General features: G+C 36.1%; 1 protein-coding gene across 13 annotated transcripts in view; it reads right to left on the reverse strand.

The window, feature by feature from the left end:
- Nucleotides 1-22,932, reverse strand: part of CEP152 (centrosomal protein 152) — a 110,212-nt gene that overhangs the window by 62,567 nt on the left and 24,713 nt on the right. For 12 of the 13 annotated variants that reach the window (XR_460809.3, XM_007479921.3, XM_056810166.1 and 9 more), the window contains 4 exons: nt 17,433-17,633; nt 10,376-10,523; nt 8,416-8,507; nt 6,636-6,799 (listed from right to left, as the gene is read on the reverse strand). Coding sequence is in view for 12 of the 13 variants with exons in the window: in XM_007479921.3 (XP_007479983.1) it covers nt 6,636-6,799; nt 8,416-8,507; nt 10,376-10,523; nt 17,433-17,633 (605 nt within the window). In the remaining variant the exon portion in view is untranslated. Of the gene's footprint in view, nt 1-6,635; nt 6,800-8,415; nt 8,508-10,375; nt 10,524-17,432; nt 17,634-17,954; nt 18,092-22,932 lie in introns of those variants that run through there. The other variant, XM_007479922.3, reaches the window with a different exon arrangement.

The following is a 22,932-nucleotide window of genomic DNA, read 5'->3' on the forward strand; positions in this document are numbered from 1 at the left end:
GTTTCTGAGATTCCTTCACAGAAATTCTGGGAAAAAATCATTGTTTTTCACGGGAATCATCATTTTGTTCAGTTAACAAATTTTGTATATATACCTAATTTTTAAAAAACTAACATTGACCACAAAAACATCATATCCTCAGATTCCTAAAGTAAGCCAAGTTAAGATCAGAGAAAATGCTTGCTAAAGTAATTTTCTCCACTTTCCTAAAAAGGGGAAAACCAGACATGGTGACCAAGATCTACATAAAGCTTAAATTGAACCACCATGTGAAAGATGGTCCCCTGAATTCAAATAAACTCTAGTCATTTATGAAGCATGCTGAGAGGACCAAAGGGAAAAGGCATTCCACTTGTTAAATGTTTATTATTTGAGCTTAGCAGCCAACTATAATAAAAGAGGGAGGAAGCTGTCTGCAAACTGCATGTAGATTTAGTTACTCAAATTCCATTAATGTAAAAAAAAAGAGATTGTAGCTAAACTCTCAAAATTTATCAGGCAGTAGAGCTTTAGAGAGGTGGTGGTTGGTAGTGAAGATTTTGAGATACATATATTAAGGTTATTGATTTAAAAGCAGTTCAACTCAACAAAGCATAAAAGTTCTCAACTGGGAAGATTATTGATTAATCACATAAAATTATCACCAATTTTTGGAATATAAAACTGACAGAAGCATAATCATCCTCAACTCCCTCTAGTTATTTGAAAGAGAAATACTTTTTTCATTTATAAGTTTTTTTAATTTAATGAGTTATAAGCATTTATTTATGATAACATTTATAAAGAACTTTGAAAGACTAAAGAATTCGGATCAGAGCAATGACTAACCATGAATCCAGATGATCCAGAATGATGAAGAAAAGATTGCTATACATCTCCTGACAGAGAGGCAATAGACCTTGTAAGATACAGAATGAAAACATATTTTTGGACAAGACCAAATAAGATATTTGTTTTGCTTATTAAACATTTTCAAAACTGGCTTCCATAAATGGATTAAGATCACTTGCTGAAATCTTGCTGTATGAAGTGGGCCTTGGAAGATGAAGCATTTTTCTTACTCATACAAGTCATTTAATTTCTTAATTCTTTATCACTTTTAAACAAGTATTTGTATTTAATGACTATATCCATACTTAGTACAAGATAAATATGTGGCATAGTCTTCAGCTTTTTCATATGAGATATCACAAACATGAATGTGATGTCTAAAGTTTTGACTATTCACTGAAATGAACTAAAGAATAACTAGAGAATTTTGCTTTAGAGCTATTCATTGTTCACAAGCATTAAATTTATTACCGAAAAAATCAAAAGGAATGAAAGGGGGATCAACTTTTTAAAAGATGCCATGATAAAATAATTTTAAAAGCAAATGTACAAATAAATAAATTGCTGATAAAATCCTAATGGTGTCTTTCATAACCTGACTCCTTCCTATCTTTCCAGTCTTATTACATTCATCCCCACCCTCCACATACCTGGCCAGTAACTCTGGCCCCTCTTGCTGAGGGGCCCCATGCTTCTAACACCTGTACCAATATTCTCCTCTGCTCCAGGGCAAAGGAAAAGGTGGCCCTAAATCTCTCTTTTCACTATTGACCACCCAGAGACATCTACATATGCTACTGCTCCTCTCTCACCTCATTTACTACCACTTATTTGGCTTTCAAGTCCCAGGATTCCAAGGAAATCCCTCTCTCAAAGGTCACCAATGATTCCAACTGTTAAATCTAATTAATGACTTTTCTAAGTCCTTTTTGATCTTTTTTGCAGCTTCTGGAGGTGTTAATCACCTTCCAGTTGTAGCAGAAAGTGTGCTGATTTAGAGTCAAAGGAGTTGCTTTTGAATCCTGGAACTGCCAGTCATGTTACCTTGGAAAAAATCACTACCACTCTGGATTTATCATTTGTAAAATGAGGGAATTCAGCTAGATGACCTGTAGGTTTCCTTTCAGTTCTAAGTTTATGCTCCTATGAATCTTGCTAGGCCTCTGTAAGAGTGTTCTTTTGGATTTCCTCCTTCCTGACCACTCAGTTTCCTTTGTTTGGAAAGTCAGCTCTGCTCACTAAGAATGAGGTGTGTCCCAAGATACTCTCCACTATCCCTATGTGCTATTTTCTTCTCTACATCCTCTCCTTTAGTGATGATCTTCAATCAGTCCCTCTTCCAAACTTTCCTGTTTTTGTTGAAGGTACTACTATCATTCCAATCCCCTACCTGCAATCTTGGGAAACATTCTTAATGCTTTTCTCTTCCCCCTCATGCACAATTATCACAGTTACTACCAAGTAATCTCTTATGTGGACTACCTAATCTACCTCTTAATTTGGCTTCCTTACATGCAATCCCTCCCTTATCTAAATCTACCCTACTCTTTCCAACTCCCAAGCTGCCAAAATAATCTTCCTAAGAGACAATCTAACCAAGTAATTTCTTGACTCAAAAATCTTCAGCGTATCTTCGATCTCTATTCCTCCAGAATAAAACACAAACTCCTCAGCCTTGCTTTTAGGCTAACCTCCACAATCTGGTTCCAACTTATCTTTCTAGCCTAATTTCATGTCACTTCCTCTTCCTCGTGTACTCTAATCAAACTTAGATTTCTTTTGGTTTCTCAGACTTGGTATTTTCTCTCCACTTCAATATATCCTCATAAGCAAGTAGTTTCTCATGCCCATAAAGCATTCATTCACCTTTTCTCTATTCTCGACTCTCAGAATCCTTTAATTTTCTTCTAGATTTAAATGAAGTGCCATCTCTATCATGAAAGTCTTCCCTCCCTGAAGCACTTGTTAAAGCTCTCTCTGATTCTCTAGACCCCCAGGGATTTTGTGTGTCTGTCACAGTACCTTGCACATATTACATATAATCTTAGTTAAGATTATAGGATAATGGAAGTAGAAATAGAAAGAAACTCAAAGATCATTCTAACCCAACTTTCCCATTTAACAGATGAGGAACTCAAGGTTCAGAACTTCTCAGTCATACAAATTAATGCAGAACAAGAATTTTGACCCCAGATGATCTGACTACAAATTCAGTACTGTTTTTTTGTATCGTGTTAAACTGAATATATACTAAGGGATAAGGACTGAACTCACATGTGATTTTACTTATATAAAGAAATTCTGACTAAGAAAATTCCCTCTACCCAAAAAGCAAGTTTGAACCTTCTCTACAACTTAGAATCTTATAGAGTTACATAGGATATACTGAGAAGTTAAATAACTTGCCCGGGGTCCCACAGGAACACATACTTGATTTTTATAAAGAAAAATTCTTGCAGTCAAGCTAGGTGGCTTAATAAAGCCAATTCTGGAGAAGAAATCTTGGGTGCAGATATGACCTCAGAAACTTCCTAGCTGTGTGAGCCTGGGCAAGTCACTTCCAAAAGATAAGGGTTTAAAAAAAAAAGTTAATACATTCATTTATCTGGCAGTATGTCACACAGGAGAATTTATATGATATAGGTAAATGAAGTACTTTAACCACTAAAATATAAACAAAAAAATTTAACCATTTTGGATGGAATCCAATGTGTGATATAGATATACTATTAGTTTTTATCTAGAGTATATTGAATACAACTTAAACTTAATTTGATAACTCTGGTTATCACAGACATCAATTACTATAGTGTGCTATATATATTTTTTGATGCTTTTAGGGTTCCTTGAGGTAAAAAGGGACTACTTGTTTCAGCTCTGTTGTTTTAGTTTTTGGTTTTTTTCTGTTTTCCCCATCTTCTTTTTAACCAATTCTAATTAGTTCCATAGTTATCTGGGAAAGATTACTGTAAAAATGGGATTAACTCCACCCTACTTATTCTTTAGACTTTTAATCACCAGGAATGTATACAACCTCACTTAAGGATTGGGGGGAGGTGGGGTGGGGAAGAGAAGGTTTATGATCCACTTGTGCTAGGGAGTGACAAATCAGAAACAACTGACTGGCCCCTGGGCAGTCCAAAGCCAAGTTTAAGCTGCCATTGGTACACATAAAGGTCGACAACAGGCACAGGAAATGACGCAAAGAACTGTCTTTAAATTTGGTGGTCACTTCCTGTAAGGAGTCTTCACCTTTGAACTTGGCCATGGAAGAGCTCGGGCTTGAGATCTCGGACTGCTTCCCTTTGGACTGACACATGGTGAGTGAAAAGGGCTGACTCCCTTTCCTTGGCTTTTCTGGAGTGTGAACCTTAAAAATTCTCAGATCCTACTTCATAAGGTTGGATTGTGAACCTTAAAAATTCTCAGACCCTACCCCTACTTCATAAGGTTGGGTTAAGACCATTTCCCTATTTTAAACAATGAAGGAACTTAGATCAGGAATGTGAGACCTCTACTTAGATCAGGAATGTGAAGACCTCTACTCCACCCCTACTTAAGCCTGCTTTAGGGGAAGAAACTCCTTGCTGGACAATGAAAGATACTTAAACCCATACTTATAGTAAGACAAAAGTTCTTAAGCTGTGCCTATTTTTAGATCTTATACAAAAGGGTGCTAAGTACCTATAAAGATCAAGAAACTTGCGAATTTACAAGGAGCAAAGAGGTGAGAACTTACTCAGAGGTTTTCTGGTGTGAACTAAGAATGGTCTGTCCTTTGGAAAATGTCTACTGTGACTGGTAGATGTGAGAACTTAGGGGAGGTGACATAGGAGAAAATTCCCTTTATAAGGAGAGGAAAAGCTGAGTCTCAAGACAGTCAGCTGGGAAAGGCTGAATTGGAGGAGGCAGCTGGCCAAAGCTGCCTTGAAGGGTCTCTCTCAGGGCTCCCTCTCAGAGATCTTGTGGTGAGTTGATAAAACACTGACTGATCCCTCTCTTAGGGTTTTCAGCCTAGACAGGCTCATGCTGGCCTAGGCTGGTGTAGCTCTTTTCTCATTATTTCCTTTTTCTCTCTCTCTCTTTCTTTAATTCCTCATTTGTATTAATTAAAATCTCTATAAAACCCAGCTGACTTGGGTATATTTAATAATTGGGAATCTTTCCCTGGCGACCACCTTATATTTGATTTAAAAACAAGACACAGTCTTGAAACCATATTTTCTGCGGTCACAATTTAAGGCAACCACTCTATTATCTGCCACAGTTTATGTCTTAAACTATTTTAATCACTACAGGAGGCACAAGCCTCTGGAGAAGCCCCTCGTCTTGAAGGAGTCCTCCTGGCTGGAAACCTTGTGGCTTTAATCCTCTGGGTGCTCCTCCACCCCTTGTTGGAGTCTCTGAATCCCTGAGCAGCTCACTCACTCACTCGTGCGCTCTCTCTCTATCTCTCTATCTCTCTCTCTCCCTCCTCCCTGCCTCCCCCGACTTCTCTCTCACTCTCTCATTCTCCTTATTTTCTTTCTCTCTATTTGCAAATAAACTACCATAAAAGTCATTCTGACTTGAGTAATTCATTGGAATTTAGTATTTTTATATTCTTAGTGACCATACGCTTAAATATTCAGTCCAACCATAATTTTTACCCCTTACATTATTACCAACCTTTATTCACTAAGAGCTTCAGGTAAAAGTCTAAAAGAGGCCTCATAGCTCTCCCAAAGAATTAAAGAGAATAGATCTTAGTAATATATTTCCTTTTCTTCTTACTTCCAAGTTGGCAATTGTGTTGTTTGATAGCTCAAATTTCTAGAAATCTGACCTCTGGATATATGAGGCATTACTATCTAATGAGAAGATCTTATCTTACATGCATGACTACCTGAATTTCTTGAGACTTTAATTAACAAATCCAATGAATCAAATTTCATAGCTCTTAAAATGTGAATCTATAAAAGAATTACTTTCAAAGTAGAAGGTAAAGTCTTTCAGGACTTAGTATACTCATTGTATGTGCACAATGCCAAACACATGGTGGGCAGCAAAAAATTTGAATAATGATAAGAATATTAATTTTTAAAGCACAGAATGTATGCTAATATTCTAAAATTTTGCATTCTCAATTCTTCAATATGCATCTGTTGAAAATTTGATATATACTCAGCCCTATGAAATGTGCTATGTGAAAAAAAGGATAAAGACCTTTAAAATGCTTCGAATTTCATGGAGATAAGATACACACATTAAGTAGCAAAAAAATAAATACTTCTTTCCCCAATAACATAAATGCCTAAATAAGTAACAGGATTTTATTACTGACATTTGCAGAATGACACATGTATTATCATTACATGATTACATGACCAAAGTAGAAGTTCCCTAAGAAAAAAGGTTTTGTTGTTTTTTCCTCTGACATTTGATTGAATAGATTAAGGGACCTACTTCTTCAACTTACATCCTGAAAGCAAGTTGTAATGATAATACTACTTTATATTTGTTGTTTAAAATGATATAGAAAAAGTTTAGGACTTACTTCTAATAAGTTGAAAAGATTAAACATCTAACTTTTAAACTTCTATTGCATGATAGTATTTTTGCCAAAAGGATAAGCTGTATCTGGTTTTAAAAATATATACAGGATAACACAAATAGTCTGTTAACTGATTTTAAACCTTTGTTATATTGAAAAAAATAGAACTCTACTCTGTGTAGAAAACTACCTCAATAATTCCTCAGTTAATTACCATGTATAAAAAAAGCTTAAAAATTTTAAAGAGTAGAATGAAGTATTGTCTCAATACCTTAGAATATTTGATTTTTTCCAGTTGGTTTTTTTAATACCCAAATCCACATATGATTCAGCAAGGTCTAAATTCAACTCTTCATCTGGACTATTTGAAAATACTCCCAGTTTTGCAGCAGATTCATAGAGAGTAATTTCCTCTTTCAATTCTGCTAATTCTTCCTAGAGTACAAAAATAAGAGAATATTATTTTATTTTATTTTGGGGGGCATATAAGACACAAATGACTGATAGTATACACATATTATTCTTACTGATACCCCTAAATGAGTCAACATGACTGAGTAAAAAGGGAGGTATATAATTCACATACTTTGTATATAATTAGCATATAGTTCTCCCTCATGGATCACGACCTTAAACGCTGGTAGAAAGGCTCCTCCAATAACTCTTGTCTTTGCTGCTAGTAGTCCTGTATTTCTGGTGAAACTATCCATAGAAAAACAGGCCTGAGGAGAGGATTCAGACTAGGGTCAGTCTGACTTCAAACCAGCAAGGACTGCTACCGTTAGCAACAATGACAACATCCACTGGCAGCTACAACCAATGTGATCACAAAGGGCAGCTTTCCTGGATATGATAGCACTAAAGCCAGCCAATCAGATGCACTTGAATTACATGAATGATCCATCATTCTTTGGGTGTAATTAGCAACTAGTGCTGAAAAATTAAATAGGAATAATTTTTCCATTCTGTCTAAACTAACATCAAATCTTCTCTGAAAGGATAATATTAAGTTGATAGCTCAAATAGTATACTTAAGAAGGGATGCTTCTATAGGGAAAAGTTCTGAAGACAAAAAGGAATATCTAAAAAGACTTCTATAAAGACCCTGACTTGACAGAAGTTTTATAGTACAATCTATGAGGCAGTGATAGTGAACCTATGGTACATGTGCCAAAGAAAGCACACAGAACGCTCTCTATGGGCACACGCCCCATCCCACATCGCCCAGAGTTCCTTGCTAGAAAGGGAGAGGGACTTGGGTGGAGCTGCTCCCCTCCCCCACTCCACCATGCCTGATGATCTTTTTCATACCCCCTGTCCCTCTACCTTACAGCCCAATGGGAGTACACAGGGGGTAAGGTGGGTAGCTCACAGGTAGCAGAGCTAGAGGGGAACAGAGCACTGGGGCTACTCCCATTCCCTCCCCCTACACTCAGGACATTCCTCACTTCATCTGCTCCTCCACCCAGCAGCCCAATAAGAGCACTTCCTCCTTCCCCTGTGTGGAGTAAGGGGGTGGGGCAGGTGGCACACCAGGCACTGGGTGTGGGGGAGGGGAAAAGCATGTGGGGTGCACTCTGTCTCTAAAATTTGTTATCACTGCTATAAGGGATGATGTTAATTATAATATGGTCTAGTAGGATGAATCCCAATTAGTTAGGCAGTTTGGTTTATGGAAGTAATTGAGAAAGGCAAGTAATGGCACTTTTGGAATGGGGAGAATTGGAACCATTTTCTTTGCAAGGCGTCACAGAGGAACAAGTCTACTGATGCCAAAGGTGCCCTAGGATCCCAAATTAATGTTGAATTTAAGAAAAAATGTAAATTCCTTATAAGAGAAAACTGGTTATATCACTTTTACCCCCACCTCACTCCCGTATTCCCTACTCAGAATAAGGAGTATAGGGCTCCTACCCAAATTATATACCTAAGTGATTCTGACATCAGAGCTACCCCTCCATTTCCCACTATCCTTGGACTCCCAGAAGCCCAGTCTACCATGAGCACCCTTTACTACTGGGTTATTCATCTACTTAAGTGGCAACACTCACTTGTAAAGCCTTGTTCATGCTGTCACTCAGCGTATGTGCACTCTGGGCTTGCTGAAGCTGAAGCTTTAACTGATTCATTTCCTGTACTGACCCTATAGGAATAAAACATTGGAGGACACTTAAAACTCCCTAAATGTGAAGATAAGTCACCTATCAATCACCTACAAATGAACTTCAATTCAGCACCACTAAAATAGTTAGGTTCCTGTACCTGTATCACCACCAGTTTTTTATCCATGCACTAAAATGAATACAATATGATCCTGTAATATTACTGTGGCAGGAACATGTGGTATTTTCAACCAGCATCCTTTCCACCAACATAATTAGTTTGATTTTTACTAAGACCCTACCCAATATAGGTTAGGCTAGTTTTTTCTTTAAATGTATTGAAATTATATCAATATCTGATTGGCTCAGGGGACCAAAGATTGGACCATTGACAAGGTTTAAATGTCACCTAAGGGTATAAAAGAAGTATGTCCATATGGGATTGGGGCCCTTCAGACTTGATGACTTGAGATGTCTCACAATTGCCCAATTCATCACATCCTAACATCCTTACCAGTTGTGTTTTTATATAGACCAGGGCAGCTGCTACACTTCTCCATAGAGTTGAGAAAGGGTCATGAACACTGAACCAAGTGGTGTCCACTTGTTGAAGAACCTTTTTGTTAACTGCTGATTAACTAGTATATCATGTTATTTCCAGTATCAGGCCTAAAATACCAGGGGACTGATGTGAGTGAGGCCTGACTTACAATAAAATAATGAACTTCAAAGACCATTAGACTAAAAATTAAGAGGCAGGTTCTACTGTTAAAGTTACTACGTAATTTTGGGCAAATCACTTCACCTCTAAGCTTGTTGTTTGGAAACAGATCATTTCCTCGTCTGTAAAATGAAGGATGTAATTGCTAAGGCCCTTACTAGGTTCTTGAGAAATGACTTGGGACATGAAGAATTACTTTCTTGTCTCTGTATATTATTGGAAAAAAGTCAATTACACAAAAAAGGTCACCAGTCCAATGAGCCATGCTAGAGTAAAACCTATTAAGAGCTGGAAGGGAGGGTGGAAAATACAAGAATAGTAACATAATTAAAACAATAAAAATATACTCGATATTCCCCAAAAGGTAGAGAAAAAAAATTTTTAGAAGCAAAAACAATACTCCTAGCCCACACCACAGTAATTCTTACTTGTTTACCTTTTCTTTTTTACTACACATATACTATTCACTTTCCCACTTCCATCCCAGAAATGATATATAAATTATGACATGATAGAATCTTGAGCTCTAGGGGGCAGCTGGGTGGCTTTGTGGATTGAGAGTCAGGCCCAGAGATGGGAGATCCTGGGTTCAAATCTGGCCTCAGACACTCCCTAGTTGTGTGACTCTGGGCAAGTCACTTAACCCCCATTGCCTAGCCCTTACCTCTCTTCTGCCTTGGAACCAATACTCAGTATTGATTCCAGGACAAAAGGTAAGGGTTTAAAAAAAAAGAATCTTGAGCTCTAGAAAAGTAGTCAGGTAAAATGGGGTTCCACTCTGCCACTGACATAGATTTGTACATTGGTTGTAACTTTTCATCACTAAATCTCTCTTGGCCTATTTCTGAAATCCCCAAACCAGAAGGCTGAATTAGATGATTTCTAAGGTCCCTTCAGGTTCTAACAATCTATAAATGTATTAATCTAAATATTTATAAAAATAGACTCAACTTTACATAACATGTATGTCATTCTGAAAAGTCACATTTAATTAAGAAATTTTATAAAATTATAGACCAAGGAAGTTTTAGTAAAACCTTAAAATTAATAAATCCTTTTAAATAAAATAACCATTCATTTATCTTTTGTATAGATACATATTTTCATATTAAATTTGCATCAAGTGGATAACAACTATAGCTACTATCTATACTTTTCTTTTATTTAAAGCAAACTAAGGTGGTTTACCTGTTTCCAGCAAGTTAGCACACTGTTTTTGACTTTCCTCCAAACTCTTTGTTAACCTGTTGATTATTTCTGTTTTTTCCATCTTGTTTTCTTCTTGTGATCTTTCTACTTGTTTCACGTGATCTCGTAGGCGACAACAAATATCTTTCTGAATGGAAAAGGTTTTCCAGAAGTCACTTCCCTCTTAACAATTAAATATTAAAGTATATAAATCAAAATTCAATAATCAAATGGATACAAGAAACCTTGCTTTCTTACAATACTCTTATGATAGAAAAATATGTGAAAACAAGTGAAAATTACATTCAAAATAATCATTGAAAAAAATTTAAGAAGTTACTCATACTCTAGGATTTTGGGGTGTTTGGACAGTCAGGGTTTACAATTTAAGGCAACATTAAAACAAATACCATAAGTATATACAAAGAAAATGGAATGAAATAAAATATAATGCATTTAACATAAATGACAAAGATGTAAAAATATTTTTGAGGGAGTATAAACATAAAGGACAGAAGTTCAGCAAGATGAGATGCTGATACACTCATCATCTATGCCTCTTCTTTCCTTACAATCTTAGTCCCATGAGATTTCATGAAAGAAGAATATTGGTGAAAGGAAAAGAGAACAAAAAAGAGAAGGAAAAGAAGCAAAGGCAGATTGACTGGGTAATATTGTCCCCAAATGAATAAAATATAAAGGAATAAGAATTAGATAATGATTATGACAGAAATAAAATAGTTTGGGGTGCTGAGGACAAAGTGAGGACTGGGGACCTAAAGAAACCACAGTAGTAATAGCTTATAACTTAAGATGAGATACAGCAACATTAATGGTAAACACAATAATGTAATACTTTTGATGATTGATTAAAGTCAGAAAATTTTTAGAAGATAAAAGAGAATATTGGAGACCGAACTGTCAGAGAATAGTGAATTAAGGGAAAATTAGGTATTAAAGATTACTCTGTGATATCTTCTCCTTAGAAAAGTCAAAGAAAGAATGATAGTGCACAAGTAAAATTAGAAAGTAGTAGTATATTTAGGACAATGAAACCAGAAAAGATAAATATGCATTACTGTCAAGTCACACAGCTCTGACGGTGATGGTTAAGCTAACCCAAAATAATTTAATATACACAGACAACTAAGTAAGATTGAAGAACTGAAGCAATTTTTCAGGATAAGTAACTAAATTAAATCCATAAGAACAGATGTTTGTTTTTTCACAGTTCCATAAAGTTTGGTCAATTTGGAATCCTGTGAGATATAGAAAATCAAAGGGCACTGTTTATTGTGAAGCATTTGAAAAATAGAAATTTAAAAACTTACTTAAATACCATGCCCCAAAGTCAGAGAAAAAAGGGGGGGGGGGGCGGGTTTAACTTGTATTCTATAACTATATCTGTGGAAGAATGAGCAGTCAATCTTTTGGAGCAGATCACTGGTGATCTCATGTAACTTGAGAGGGTGTGGAATGGTATAAAGTCACAGATTATTATCAGGTATAGGAAATAGAACATATTTATATAGAGACCATTTCAGAAATTCTTAGTGAAAAAGCAGAAAAAGAAATAAGAATATATAAGATTCATCATGTTGACTTTGAGAGTCTTTTTCTTATTCAGGCTAAACCTGGAATAATTTTGCTAATTGTGTGTGGTCCAAGTATTAATTAAATGTGAACCTACATATAGGACAGGCACATTATTGCCTTATTTTTCAAGTCTGTTTTACACTCTGGTATAGTAAAGAAAGACTAAAACAGAAAGCCACCTGAAGGTCATAGCCCTGAAAATCAAAGATTACATTTAAATTTAATGGTCTAGGACAGTGATGGCAAACCTATGGCACACAGAGTGCTATCTACGGGCATGTAATAGCCCCCCAACCCCACCTCCAAGCTCATTACTAGAAAAGCAGAGGGACTCCGGTAGAGCTGCTCCCCTCCCCCTCTCCACCACACTTGACATTTTTTTCCACATCTCTCAGCCCTCTGCCCAGCAGCCCAATGGGAGCACACAAGGGTAACACAGGTAGCAGAGCTGGAGGGGAACAGAGTGCTCTGGCCATTCCCCTCCCCCTTCTCTAAACTCACTGAGGAAATTGCTCATTTCACCCGCCCCTCTACCCAGCAGCCCAATGGGAGCACTTCCTTGGGGGAGGCAGCCACACCCAACACTAGGGGAGGGGGAGTAGCACAGCATGTGGTCTTTATGGGGGTAGGGGGGAACACTATACTCAGTCTGGGGGTAAGGTTGGGTTGGGGCCTGGCACTTGCCACTACTGGTCAAAGATGCAATTTTTTATTAATGCAATGAAGCTTTTTCTTTTTTTAAACCCTTCCCTTTCATCTTAGAATCAATACTATGTGTTGCTTCCAAGGCAGAAGAGCAATAAGGGCTAGGCAATGGGGGTCAAGTGACTTGCCCAGGGTCACACAGCTAGGAAGTGTCTGAGGCCATATTTGAACCCAGGACCTCTTATCTCTGGGCCTGGCTCTCAATCTACTGAGCCATCGAGCTGCCCCCAAATGCAATAAGAAAAATCTATACAGTAGGTTATCAAACTTCAACCTATTTTATTTTCATGTGCCAAAAAAGGAAAAAAGTTATAGTCATAGAAGCTCATATTTTCCTGTCTTCCTTGATTGAAAATGGGATTAAGTAACTTACTTTTTCTCTTAGAGAATCCTAAACTTAACATAGGTACAGATTTTTTTTTTAGTTTCTCTTTTTTAGATTGGTTTGTATGTACATTTTTCATCTAAGATTCATTATATTTTTATTTTTTTACATAAATGTGAGCAATTGAAACATTTTGAAAATAGTAAGGTTTTTTTATAATTTTTACGTTGGGTTTAATAGCTAGTTACTCATAGGTTTCCTCCTACTATTACTGATTAGCATAGAAGCTTTCAGTTGCTCCCATTGTCTAACTAAGGCTGATTTGGTCTTTTCCTTGGACAGTCTGGTGAGCCCTTATTCCCGGAGGTTACCATACTGGTAATGGATTTAGTATGTACACTCTTATCAAAGGCATAGCCTAATGTAGCTCAGAATTTCTGAATTCAAGTAACCAATCTCCCGATCTCAGCCTCCCCCAGGAACAGGGATTACAAGTAAGCACTATGATACCCAACCTAAAATAGTTTAAAATAATTCTGAAACAAAATAATCACATTATATATCACTCAGTATCGATCAAAATTAGAAATCCAACAAGTATGCAAAAAACAAAACCACCCCTGACAATTCCAGTCTCTAAGAGCACATAATTATTAATATCCTTGTTCTTCAATTGGCATAAGTATCCCAGCCAGCTTTTTAGTGCCTTACTACATTATATACAAGGAGAAGATAGTGATATGATACTATGCTCTGTACATATGTAATAAACCTTCAGGTATTATTATGTGGATTTTGATATCTAATGAAAATATGTACATATAGGAAAAATCTTATGTATCATGATTAAGTCTATAATGTAAGTGTTAGTCTTTTCTCCAAGACTGTTTGTAAAAAAAGTTTCCACTCTATCAATTCAATCAGCATTTATTAAATCTATATTTGTGAACACGGGTATGTTGATAATACAAAGAAAAAAATGAAACTGTCTTTGCCCTCAAGAAACTACATTTCACAATGTATACAAAAAAAGAATAAAGCAAAGGGACCAGCAAATGTTAGAGGATCAGGACCATTAAGGTTTCACTTGTAGGAGAGGGAATGTGGAAGCTTAATTTGAAGGAAAAATGGGATTAAATTGGATGTTAGCATAAAGACACACAAGAATGGAGATAGATTGTATGTGTGTGAGGAACAACAAGGCAGACAGATAGGCTAGGATGTACCAGCATACATAATGAACCTGAAAAGGTTGGTTGGAGTCAGGTTGTGAATGCTGAACAGAGAAATTCCCACTTGATCCCAGGAGAAAGCCATGCAGTTTATTAAGCAGAATACATGACTAGTTGAACCTGAAAAATCACTGGCTGATGTTTTGGACAAGACAACTTTGAGACAAAGGAGATCAATCAAAAGGACCCTACCCTCCAAATTGTTCAGATAAGAGATGAAGATAGCCTGACAAGCAGGGTGGCTGAGATGAAAAGGGAGACAGAGAAATACTTTATGAAAAACTGACAACACCTGGAAAATGAATGGAATGTGGGGTGAAAGAGTAAGGTGCTGATAACACTGAAAGATAATGAGGCTCTGTTCCAGACATATTCAGCTTAACGTGCCTTTGAAACATACAATCTGAAATGTCAGTAGGTTTTTAAAAATGCTGAAATTAACTGACAAGTGAATAGGACTGAGATTGTATAAATTTGAGTCATCTGAATAGAAATGATGATAACTGCATCTATAGGAGTTGATGAGGTACCAAATGTGCACAGGAGTGAACAGGACCCAGTACAAAGGGAAACCACCTAGGGCAGTGATGGCAAACCTTTTAGAGACTATGTGTGCTATGCCCTGCCCCCTTGCCCCCCAGAGACCCCATGCCACAAACCCCACACCCCCTCTCTTACTCCAGATGGGGAGGAAATACTCCCATTGGGGAGAGGGGCAGGTGAAGTGAAAAAAATGTTCTGAGCATAGTGAAGAGGGGGAAGAGAGCAGCTCCCCCAAGTCCTCTGCCTTTCTTTTTTTTTTTTAAACCCTTACCTTCTGTCTTGGAGTCTATACTGTGTATTGGCTCCAAGGCAGAAGAATGGTAAGGGCTAGGCAATGGGAGTCAAGTGACTTGCCCAGAGTCACACAGCTAGGAAGTGTCTGAGACCTAGGACGACCTCCCATCTCTAGGCCTGACTCTCAATCCACTGAGCCACCCAGCTTCCCCCTCCCTCTGCCTTTCTAATAATGAACTCTGGAAGGTGATGGCTCTGCATGTCCTTTTGGTACACATGCCATAGGTTTGCCATCACGGATCTAGGGCATGATATGGATTAGCAAAGGAAACTAAAGAGTCTTGCCAGACAGGTCATGAAAATAAGAATATGTCAGGTAAATGTAGAAATAAGGTCATCCAGGAAGTGGAGAAAAATAGTCACAATCATGTCAAATGCTTAAGAGAGGATTGAAGAAAGAACCAAAATGGATAAGAGATTTTTGGAGAATAATTTCAACTGGGTGATGATTGAAAATCAGTATTGCAAACATTTGAAGTCAGAAGAACATGGTTAATGTTTTATATTCACAAAAATATGTATCAGGATGAAATATTGTAATTCAGTAGGTGGGTGAAGTCAATTCTACCCAATAACTGGGCAGATTATATCTAATTTCCTTATTTTGGTTCTCCAGGGTTTCATTGTTCTTTGGCAATTCCTTCATTTGAAAAGAGGAGAAAGAATAACTGTCAATAAAATAGTTATAGTATTAAATACCAAAAGAGAAAAACTGTCCCTGTTCTGTGGGAGAAACAGCAAAATGACTAACTAGTTTGGCTATTATAATAAGTTTGTACATAATAAACCCATAAAGGTACTGATGGAATCAAATGTATAACAGAATTGTTTATAAATCAAGCTGATACATTTTAAAATGTTTACAAAGCAATCCATTATTTTCCTTAAAAACAAGACAACTTTATTCCAGGACTGTTTAGGTTTGCAATTCTATTTTGTGAACCAAAATACAACAGAACTTTATTTCTTTAAAAATATGCCACAATTTAGACTTTTCGCTAACTGTTAGGCAATCAATCTGGTTATTAGATTTAGTCCATAACAGTGAAGCATTAAAATGTTAAGGGGGGGGGGGGGAAGAATAAGGGACAGATCTCTACTCTTAAGAAGCTAAACCTGTAAATATTAAATAATGTAGTCCATAGTCAAAATACAATATAAACAACTTTAGGATGACTGTCCATGATTTGTTATATATTATAGCATTTCCTTCTATTAGTAAAGAAAAATAAGAAGTTAAAAGCAACTTTCACCTACTTGTAAACTTGTCTTTGATTAATAACATGGACAAATCTATAGAATAAGCTATAAAAATATCAGCTAGTAGCATTGTTGCTGTTCAATCATGTACAACTCTATGTGACCACATAGACTTTTTGTCCATGGGATTTTTTTGGCAAAAATATAGAAGTAGTTTGCCATTTCCTTCTCCAGTGTGTCCTCATTTTACAAATGAGGAACTCAGGCAAATAAGAGTTGATTGACTTGCCCAGGGTCACATAATTATTAAGTGTCTGCAGGCAGATTTGAGCTCAGATCTTTCTAACTCCAACCCCAGTGCTCTATCCACTGTATCACCTAGCTGCCCTAGTAGCATATGTCATAATATAATCTGTCCTAAATGAGTATATATGGGCATTTGTAATTCTATTCACTGAAAATCAATGAGTATTTGTTTCACTTAGGTATTGACTCTGAAGGCAGAGATGCCTCAAATGAATTGCCTGAAAATAGAAAGTTGTATTCCTTTGGGAATAACAATTTTTAAAAAAATACCAATTTCAAATCTACATATTACAAATGGTTGGAATCTCAATTCTCCCTGTACAATTTTGTGTACAGTATTTTCCTCAAAACTGCTAATGTCAATAATTTTCTATCTGCACATTTATAAGCTGACCTCATACCATCATGAATAGACAAATGTACAACATTTTCTGCTGAGGATGGTGTGAATACAAACCTGGGAGCCCCCAAAAGTAATACCTAGACAACTAACTTGGCTTAACTTCTTTCATTCAGGTGTTTCTCATAAATGCCACCAAACAACTCACAAATTATACTTATAAAGATACCCGCAAGAAACTTGTGGAGAGCATGATCATGCCTCACTTAAAGCGAAGTATAGCTAACCCCAAAACATAGGGAATTTTGAAAATATGCCTTCTGAATTTCTCAATACTCAAAAATACAATTTTTTGACTCAGATTCTCAAATGAGTGAATGAGTGTTCTCTTTGCTTTTTGACTGACATTTTTTCAAATTTCAAACTAAGTTTACAAAGATTAGTGATTAACTACAAAACGCTAAGCACAGATACATCTTTATTTACGAATATTTCCTCTTTTGAAATCGTTCAAACCTGCTCTTGAAGTACAGCATTGGTAACCTCCAAATTCTTCTGTAGAGTTGTCACTTGGTCTTCATACTTCTTTCTGAGGCATAAAACAATATTCTCATGTTGCTCTTTAGCCCGCTGTAGAGAGTCAGAATGACGAAGCTCTAACAATTGCTGCCTTAGGTTTTCCATGGCCACCTCACTCACTCTAGCTTTCTTAATCATCTAAAAAATTAACACATAATCACACACAAAATTCATATCTGTAATTTGTAATATTCATAATATATTTCTATTATTTTAAATGCTAGATTTTCTTAAGTTCTAAAAACCCCAAATGTGTTTTCAGTAAAATACAGTAGCAATCTGAATGAAAGTCAAACAGCCATCTCAGGAAGGATGCTCCCTACAGACTTCATTAAAGGCCTAGAATAAAAAGGTAGGCAATAGACTCTCTGTGTTTCGGTGAGGGTGTGGTTCCCGAAAGCTCCTCTACATGGGATTCCCAGGCCCAAGATGAAATGAGGGCTACCCCAATGTAGTTACCCTCGGATAGAAGTAAGGTGTTTCCTGTAGCATTGTGGCAACATTGATACCAAGGCTAGGCAGAGAAATTGCAGAGAACTTGTTATAGCACTGTTCCCAACATGACCACTTTGTTAAGGTAGCAAGTAGATAGCTGGGCTCCTCTTGTGGGGCAAGCCAATTGTTGGGTCATAGAAAATGACAGTTTTCCTGAAAAACTAATCAACACTGCCATTGGCCACTTTTCAAAAAATCTGGAAGTTTTGTTTTAAAAGCTATAACCATATTTTGTGACTGTTTCCTTCATTTTTTTAATTAATGTAGTTAATCTTGCAAATTAATAACTTTATTGCTCTATTCAACATAGTAACAATTTAACTAGCAATACAAATTCCACAATTATTGACATTCTAATTCTTTAAAGAATCTATAAGCAATATATTTCTGAAGAATATCCCAAAAGGTCATCACCAAAAAAAAGAGGCTCTATAATATATCAAAATACTTATGATAGCACTTTGAGTTAAAGCAAAAAGAAATCTTAGTGCTTAGCACAGTACCTGGTACATAGCTGGTGACTAATAAATGCTTGTTCACTTGAATTAAAAAACAAGAAACAAAGCAGATGTCCGATAATTGGTGCTAAACAAAATGTGGTAAATTAATGCAAAGCAATATTACTGTTATGAGAACCAATGGATAGTATGAATATGAATATAGAAAAGAATGTAAAGACTTACATGAACAGATGCAAAATGAATAAGTAAAAAAAAAAATATATATATATATATATATATGTACAAAGACCACAAGAATGTAAATAGAACAACCCCAAAACAATGGAAGATAACTTTTGCAAAATTACACATAAAGATGTCAGAAAAGTCTTTTTAAAAAAAAGAAATGTAAAAAGCTTGGTCCTAAAAAAGAGATAAGACATCTCTCCCAACTCTTTTGCAAAAGTGCAGTCCAGAATGGGAAATGTGGAAAATGGTAGATTTTTTTTGGAAGTATTGATTGGTTCTGCCAATGTATTTTCCTCTATTTCCTATTTTTATTTCTTTTAAAAATTATTTGTTGTAAGGGATGGTTATCTGAGAGGAGCTAGAGGGATGATATAAAGGAGTAAACCTAGGCAATGTTAAAAATAAAAGGTATCAAAAATCTATTTTTTCAAAGAAAAAATGACACCACTAAGGATATTCAAAATAGTGTAACACGAGTTTTGAAAGCAATTCCTAAAGAACACTCCTAAAAATGTTTTGAGTGATATATCATTGGAATAAATTTATATAATCCCAAAGTGACAAGATGATGAATATGACAAGATGATGATTTTTTCTTTTGAAAGTTGTCATTTAATTCAAAATTTAAAGACCCCTCTCCACAAAGAGAACATTTCCATATACAAAATAAAACAGAAAAGGGATTATAGATCAACCCACAAATCCCTATTACATATAGCTTGTTTTAAAAAATAGTAAAAAATTTAATATGTAACTTTCAAGGCCACCCTAATGGTTACATGTTTTCCTTTTCTTTCTTTCCTTTCCTCCCTCCTCTTTTTCTTTCTACCTCCCACCCCCAAATAACCAATCTCTTTCTGCCAGAAGAGGTTTGAACATTTCCTACCTAATCTGGTTAAACTGCTTCCTTAAGCAGGTGTTTTCCTATTCCCTATCATGCCAGATTACATGATTATACTGGGATATTTCAAGGTAAATAGGATTTTTAAGTAATAAGGAGTATGCTAGAATAATATTGCTTTAATATTTTGCATAGCTAGATTGTATTCTAAACATATATAGACAGTATTTTAAACCTAACACAAATAAACTTGGTATAAGTTTAAGTCTAGATACAATTACTACAAACAAATTTTGCTTAACTATATACAAGAAGAGAGAAAATATATACAAGAAGAGAGAGAAAAGAAAGGAAATTCTGAGTATTGGACCAATGATTTTCCTGATACACAGACCACTAGGAAAAGAAACTAACTCTCAAGCCATTATAGAATGGTGCCTCTCTTTTTAGAAGTTTTATTTTTTCTGATTAACAAGTAATTTACTTTTTCTCCTCCTCCCTTCCCAAAATATACAATTTTTTAAGAAAAGAAAATCCTTGGGGGTAACTGGGAGAGCCAGTCCCAGAGATGGGAGATCCTGGGTTCAAATCTGACCTTAGACACTTCCTAGCTGTGTGACCCTGGAAAAGTCACTTGACCCCCACTGCCTAGCCCTTACCACTCTTTTGCATTAGAACCAATACACAGTATTGATTCTAAGATGGAAGTTATAAGAGTTTTAAAAAATCCTCATAAACAAAACAAATTCTCCTATTTATCATGACCAAAAGCGTGCATCTTCTGCATTTTAAATCCATTTCTTCTCTGAGAGGTGGTTGTCATGTTTCATCTTCAGTTCTCTGAAAGCATGGCTTATATTTACATTGATTAGATCTCCTACTAAAATCCTTCAAAGTTATTTTTCTTTATAATGTTGTCACTGTGTAAATTGTTCTAAGTTCTGGTTACTTCACTTTTAATCAGTTCATAAAAGTCTTCCCAGTTTCCTCAGTCTATCCTGTCATATCTCATGGCACAGTATTAATAATGTTATTATAATATGCTTAGCCATTCCATAATAGATAAATAGCTGCTTAAAGTTTCCAATTTTTTGCTACTACAAAAAGTCATTAATTTATTTTATTGTATACATTATTTCATTTTTTAAAAATCACTATCTTGTCTGTCATTAAAAAAACCTGAAATCAAAGCAACTCTGAGGTATCACCTCACACCTAGCAGATTGGCTAACATGACAGCAAAGGAAAGTAATGAATGCTGGAGGGGATGCGGCAAAGTAGGGACATTAATTCATTGCTGGTGGAGTTGTGAATTGATCCAGCCATTCTGGAGGGCAATTTGGAACTATGCCCAAAGGGCGATAAAAGACTGTCTGCCCTTTGATCCAGCCATAACATTGCTGGGTTTGTACCCCAAGGAGATAATAAGGAAAAAGACTTGTACAAGAATATTCATAGCTGCGCTCTTTGTGGTGGCCAAAAATTGGAAAACGAGGGGATGCCCATCAATTGGGGAATGGCTGAACAAATTGTGGTATATGTTGGTGATGGAATACTATTGTGCTAAAAGGAATAATAAAGTGGAGGAGTTCCATGGAGACTGGAACAACCTCCAGGAAGTGATGCAGAGCAAGAGGAGCAGAACCAGGAGAACATTGTACACAGAGACTGATACACTGTGGTACAATTGAAGGTAATGGACTTCTCCATTAGGGATAATGCAATGTCCCTGAACAATCTGCAGGGATCTAAAAACCACTATCCACAAGCAGAGGATAAACTGTGAAAGTAAAAATGCTGAAGAAAAGCAACTGATTGACTACAGGGGTGGAGGGGACATGACAGAGGAGAGACTCTAAATGAATACTCTAGAGCAAATATCAACAACACGGAAATGGGTTCGAGTCAAGAACACATGTGATACCCAATGGAATCATGCACCGGCTATGGGAGAGGTAGGGGGGTTAGGGGGAAGGAAAAGAAAATGATTTTTGTTTCCAATGAATAATGTTTGGAAATGACCAAATAAAATAATGTTTAAAAAAAATAAAAATAAAGTTACATGCACATTAAAAAAAGCCTGAAAAGTTGCTAATTGATCTATTTCAATCACGTCTCTAGAAAAGAATGCTTTAAAATGTCATCAGTATCTGAATATATTCATAGAAACTAGCAATATGTTAAATGCTTCAGCATTAGCATAGGTTGATATTAGAAAAGCTAAATATTAAGGTATTTCAGAGAAATAAATCAGTGAACTTGTATTCTTCAAAGATAGATATTTTCCAAAGTCCTCTCAAATTAAAAATACATAATGCCACAAAAAAAAGGGCTGTCCAAATTAAGACTAATTCAGTTAAACAAATGTTGAGTAGTACTTCTTATGTATTTATTTCTTACTTGGGAAATAAAATAGAAAATAAATATACATACATGGAATGGCTAAATATCAAAATTTAAAAAAATTACGTATTTAAGTCTCAGTTGCCTCATTCCATAAAAATAGTTATGGATAATGAAGTCTTGAAGGCTATCTCAGCAGAACCGAAAATCTGGCAGGTCTAACCACAATAGAAAGACTGACTTTGGCCCTAGCATAAGGCCTGGCACATAATAAGCATTTAATAATTATTTTCTGATTGACTAAATTTGAGGATAGGAATGTATTAAAAAACGTCTCTTTTTATCTGAGAAACATCCAGCTAAGTTTGGTGAGGTTCATCCATCAGAGGATAAATTATTTTGTTCACAGCAATCCATAAAGATGTCATATTAAGGAATGATGGTATTGTGAGATTCATTAGATTTCTGAGGAAATTATTTCCTATTAAATTATAAGCACCTGGCCAAGGGCAAAGTCAAATGTATTTCATCTTTGCTTTCCTAGTATAAGAGGCAGCTTGGCATAGTGGAAAGAGAACTTCCTTATGGTCAAAAATGACTGAGTTCAACCAATACATACTCTCTGTCAAGCAATTCTCTCATACCATAAATTGCAGAGGTGTGGATTTGCATGGGATAAGGGAATTCCCTGCACCCACAGATCACAAAACTCATCCCATTGCCCCATCCCTAAGAGGTAAACTTGGTGTTTTGCACAGCACGTAATTATGACTATTTGTTTAATTAAATTATAGGAGCTCTGTGGAAAGAAGTACCACTGTAGACTGGACATTTTGGAAAGCCTTCTTTGCCTCCTTGTCTCAGAATTAGACCAAGTGTGATCCGAAATATAGGACAAATATAGGGCAGAATCAATAGTTCTTGACCCTTTCTGTTGAAGACAGAGAACTAAAGTTCTACGGTTTCCTGGTTCTCCAACAACTTATAAACATTTAGTAGGTAGTAGTAAAAGGGGATCTTGGAGGAGGGGGATTAGTTTCTCTTTTCATTTATCTTGGGTTTTTTGCCT

Source organism: Monodelphis domestica, chromosome 1 (assembly GCF_027887165.1).
Source record: "Monodelphis domestica isolate mMonDom1 chromosome 1, mMonDom1.pri, whole genome shotgun sequence".
In the NCBI taxonomy this organism is placed as follows: Eukaryota; Metazoa; Chordata; class Mammalia; order Didelphimorphia; family Didelphidae; genus Monodelphis; species Monodelphis domestica.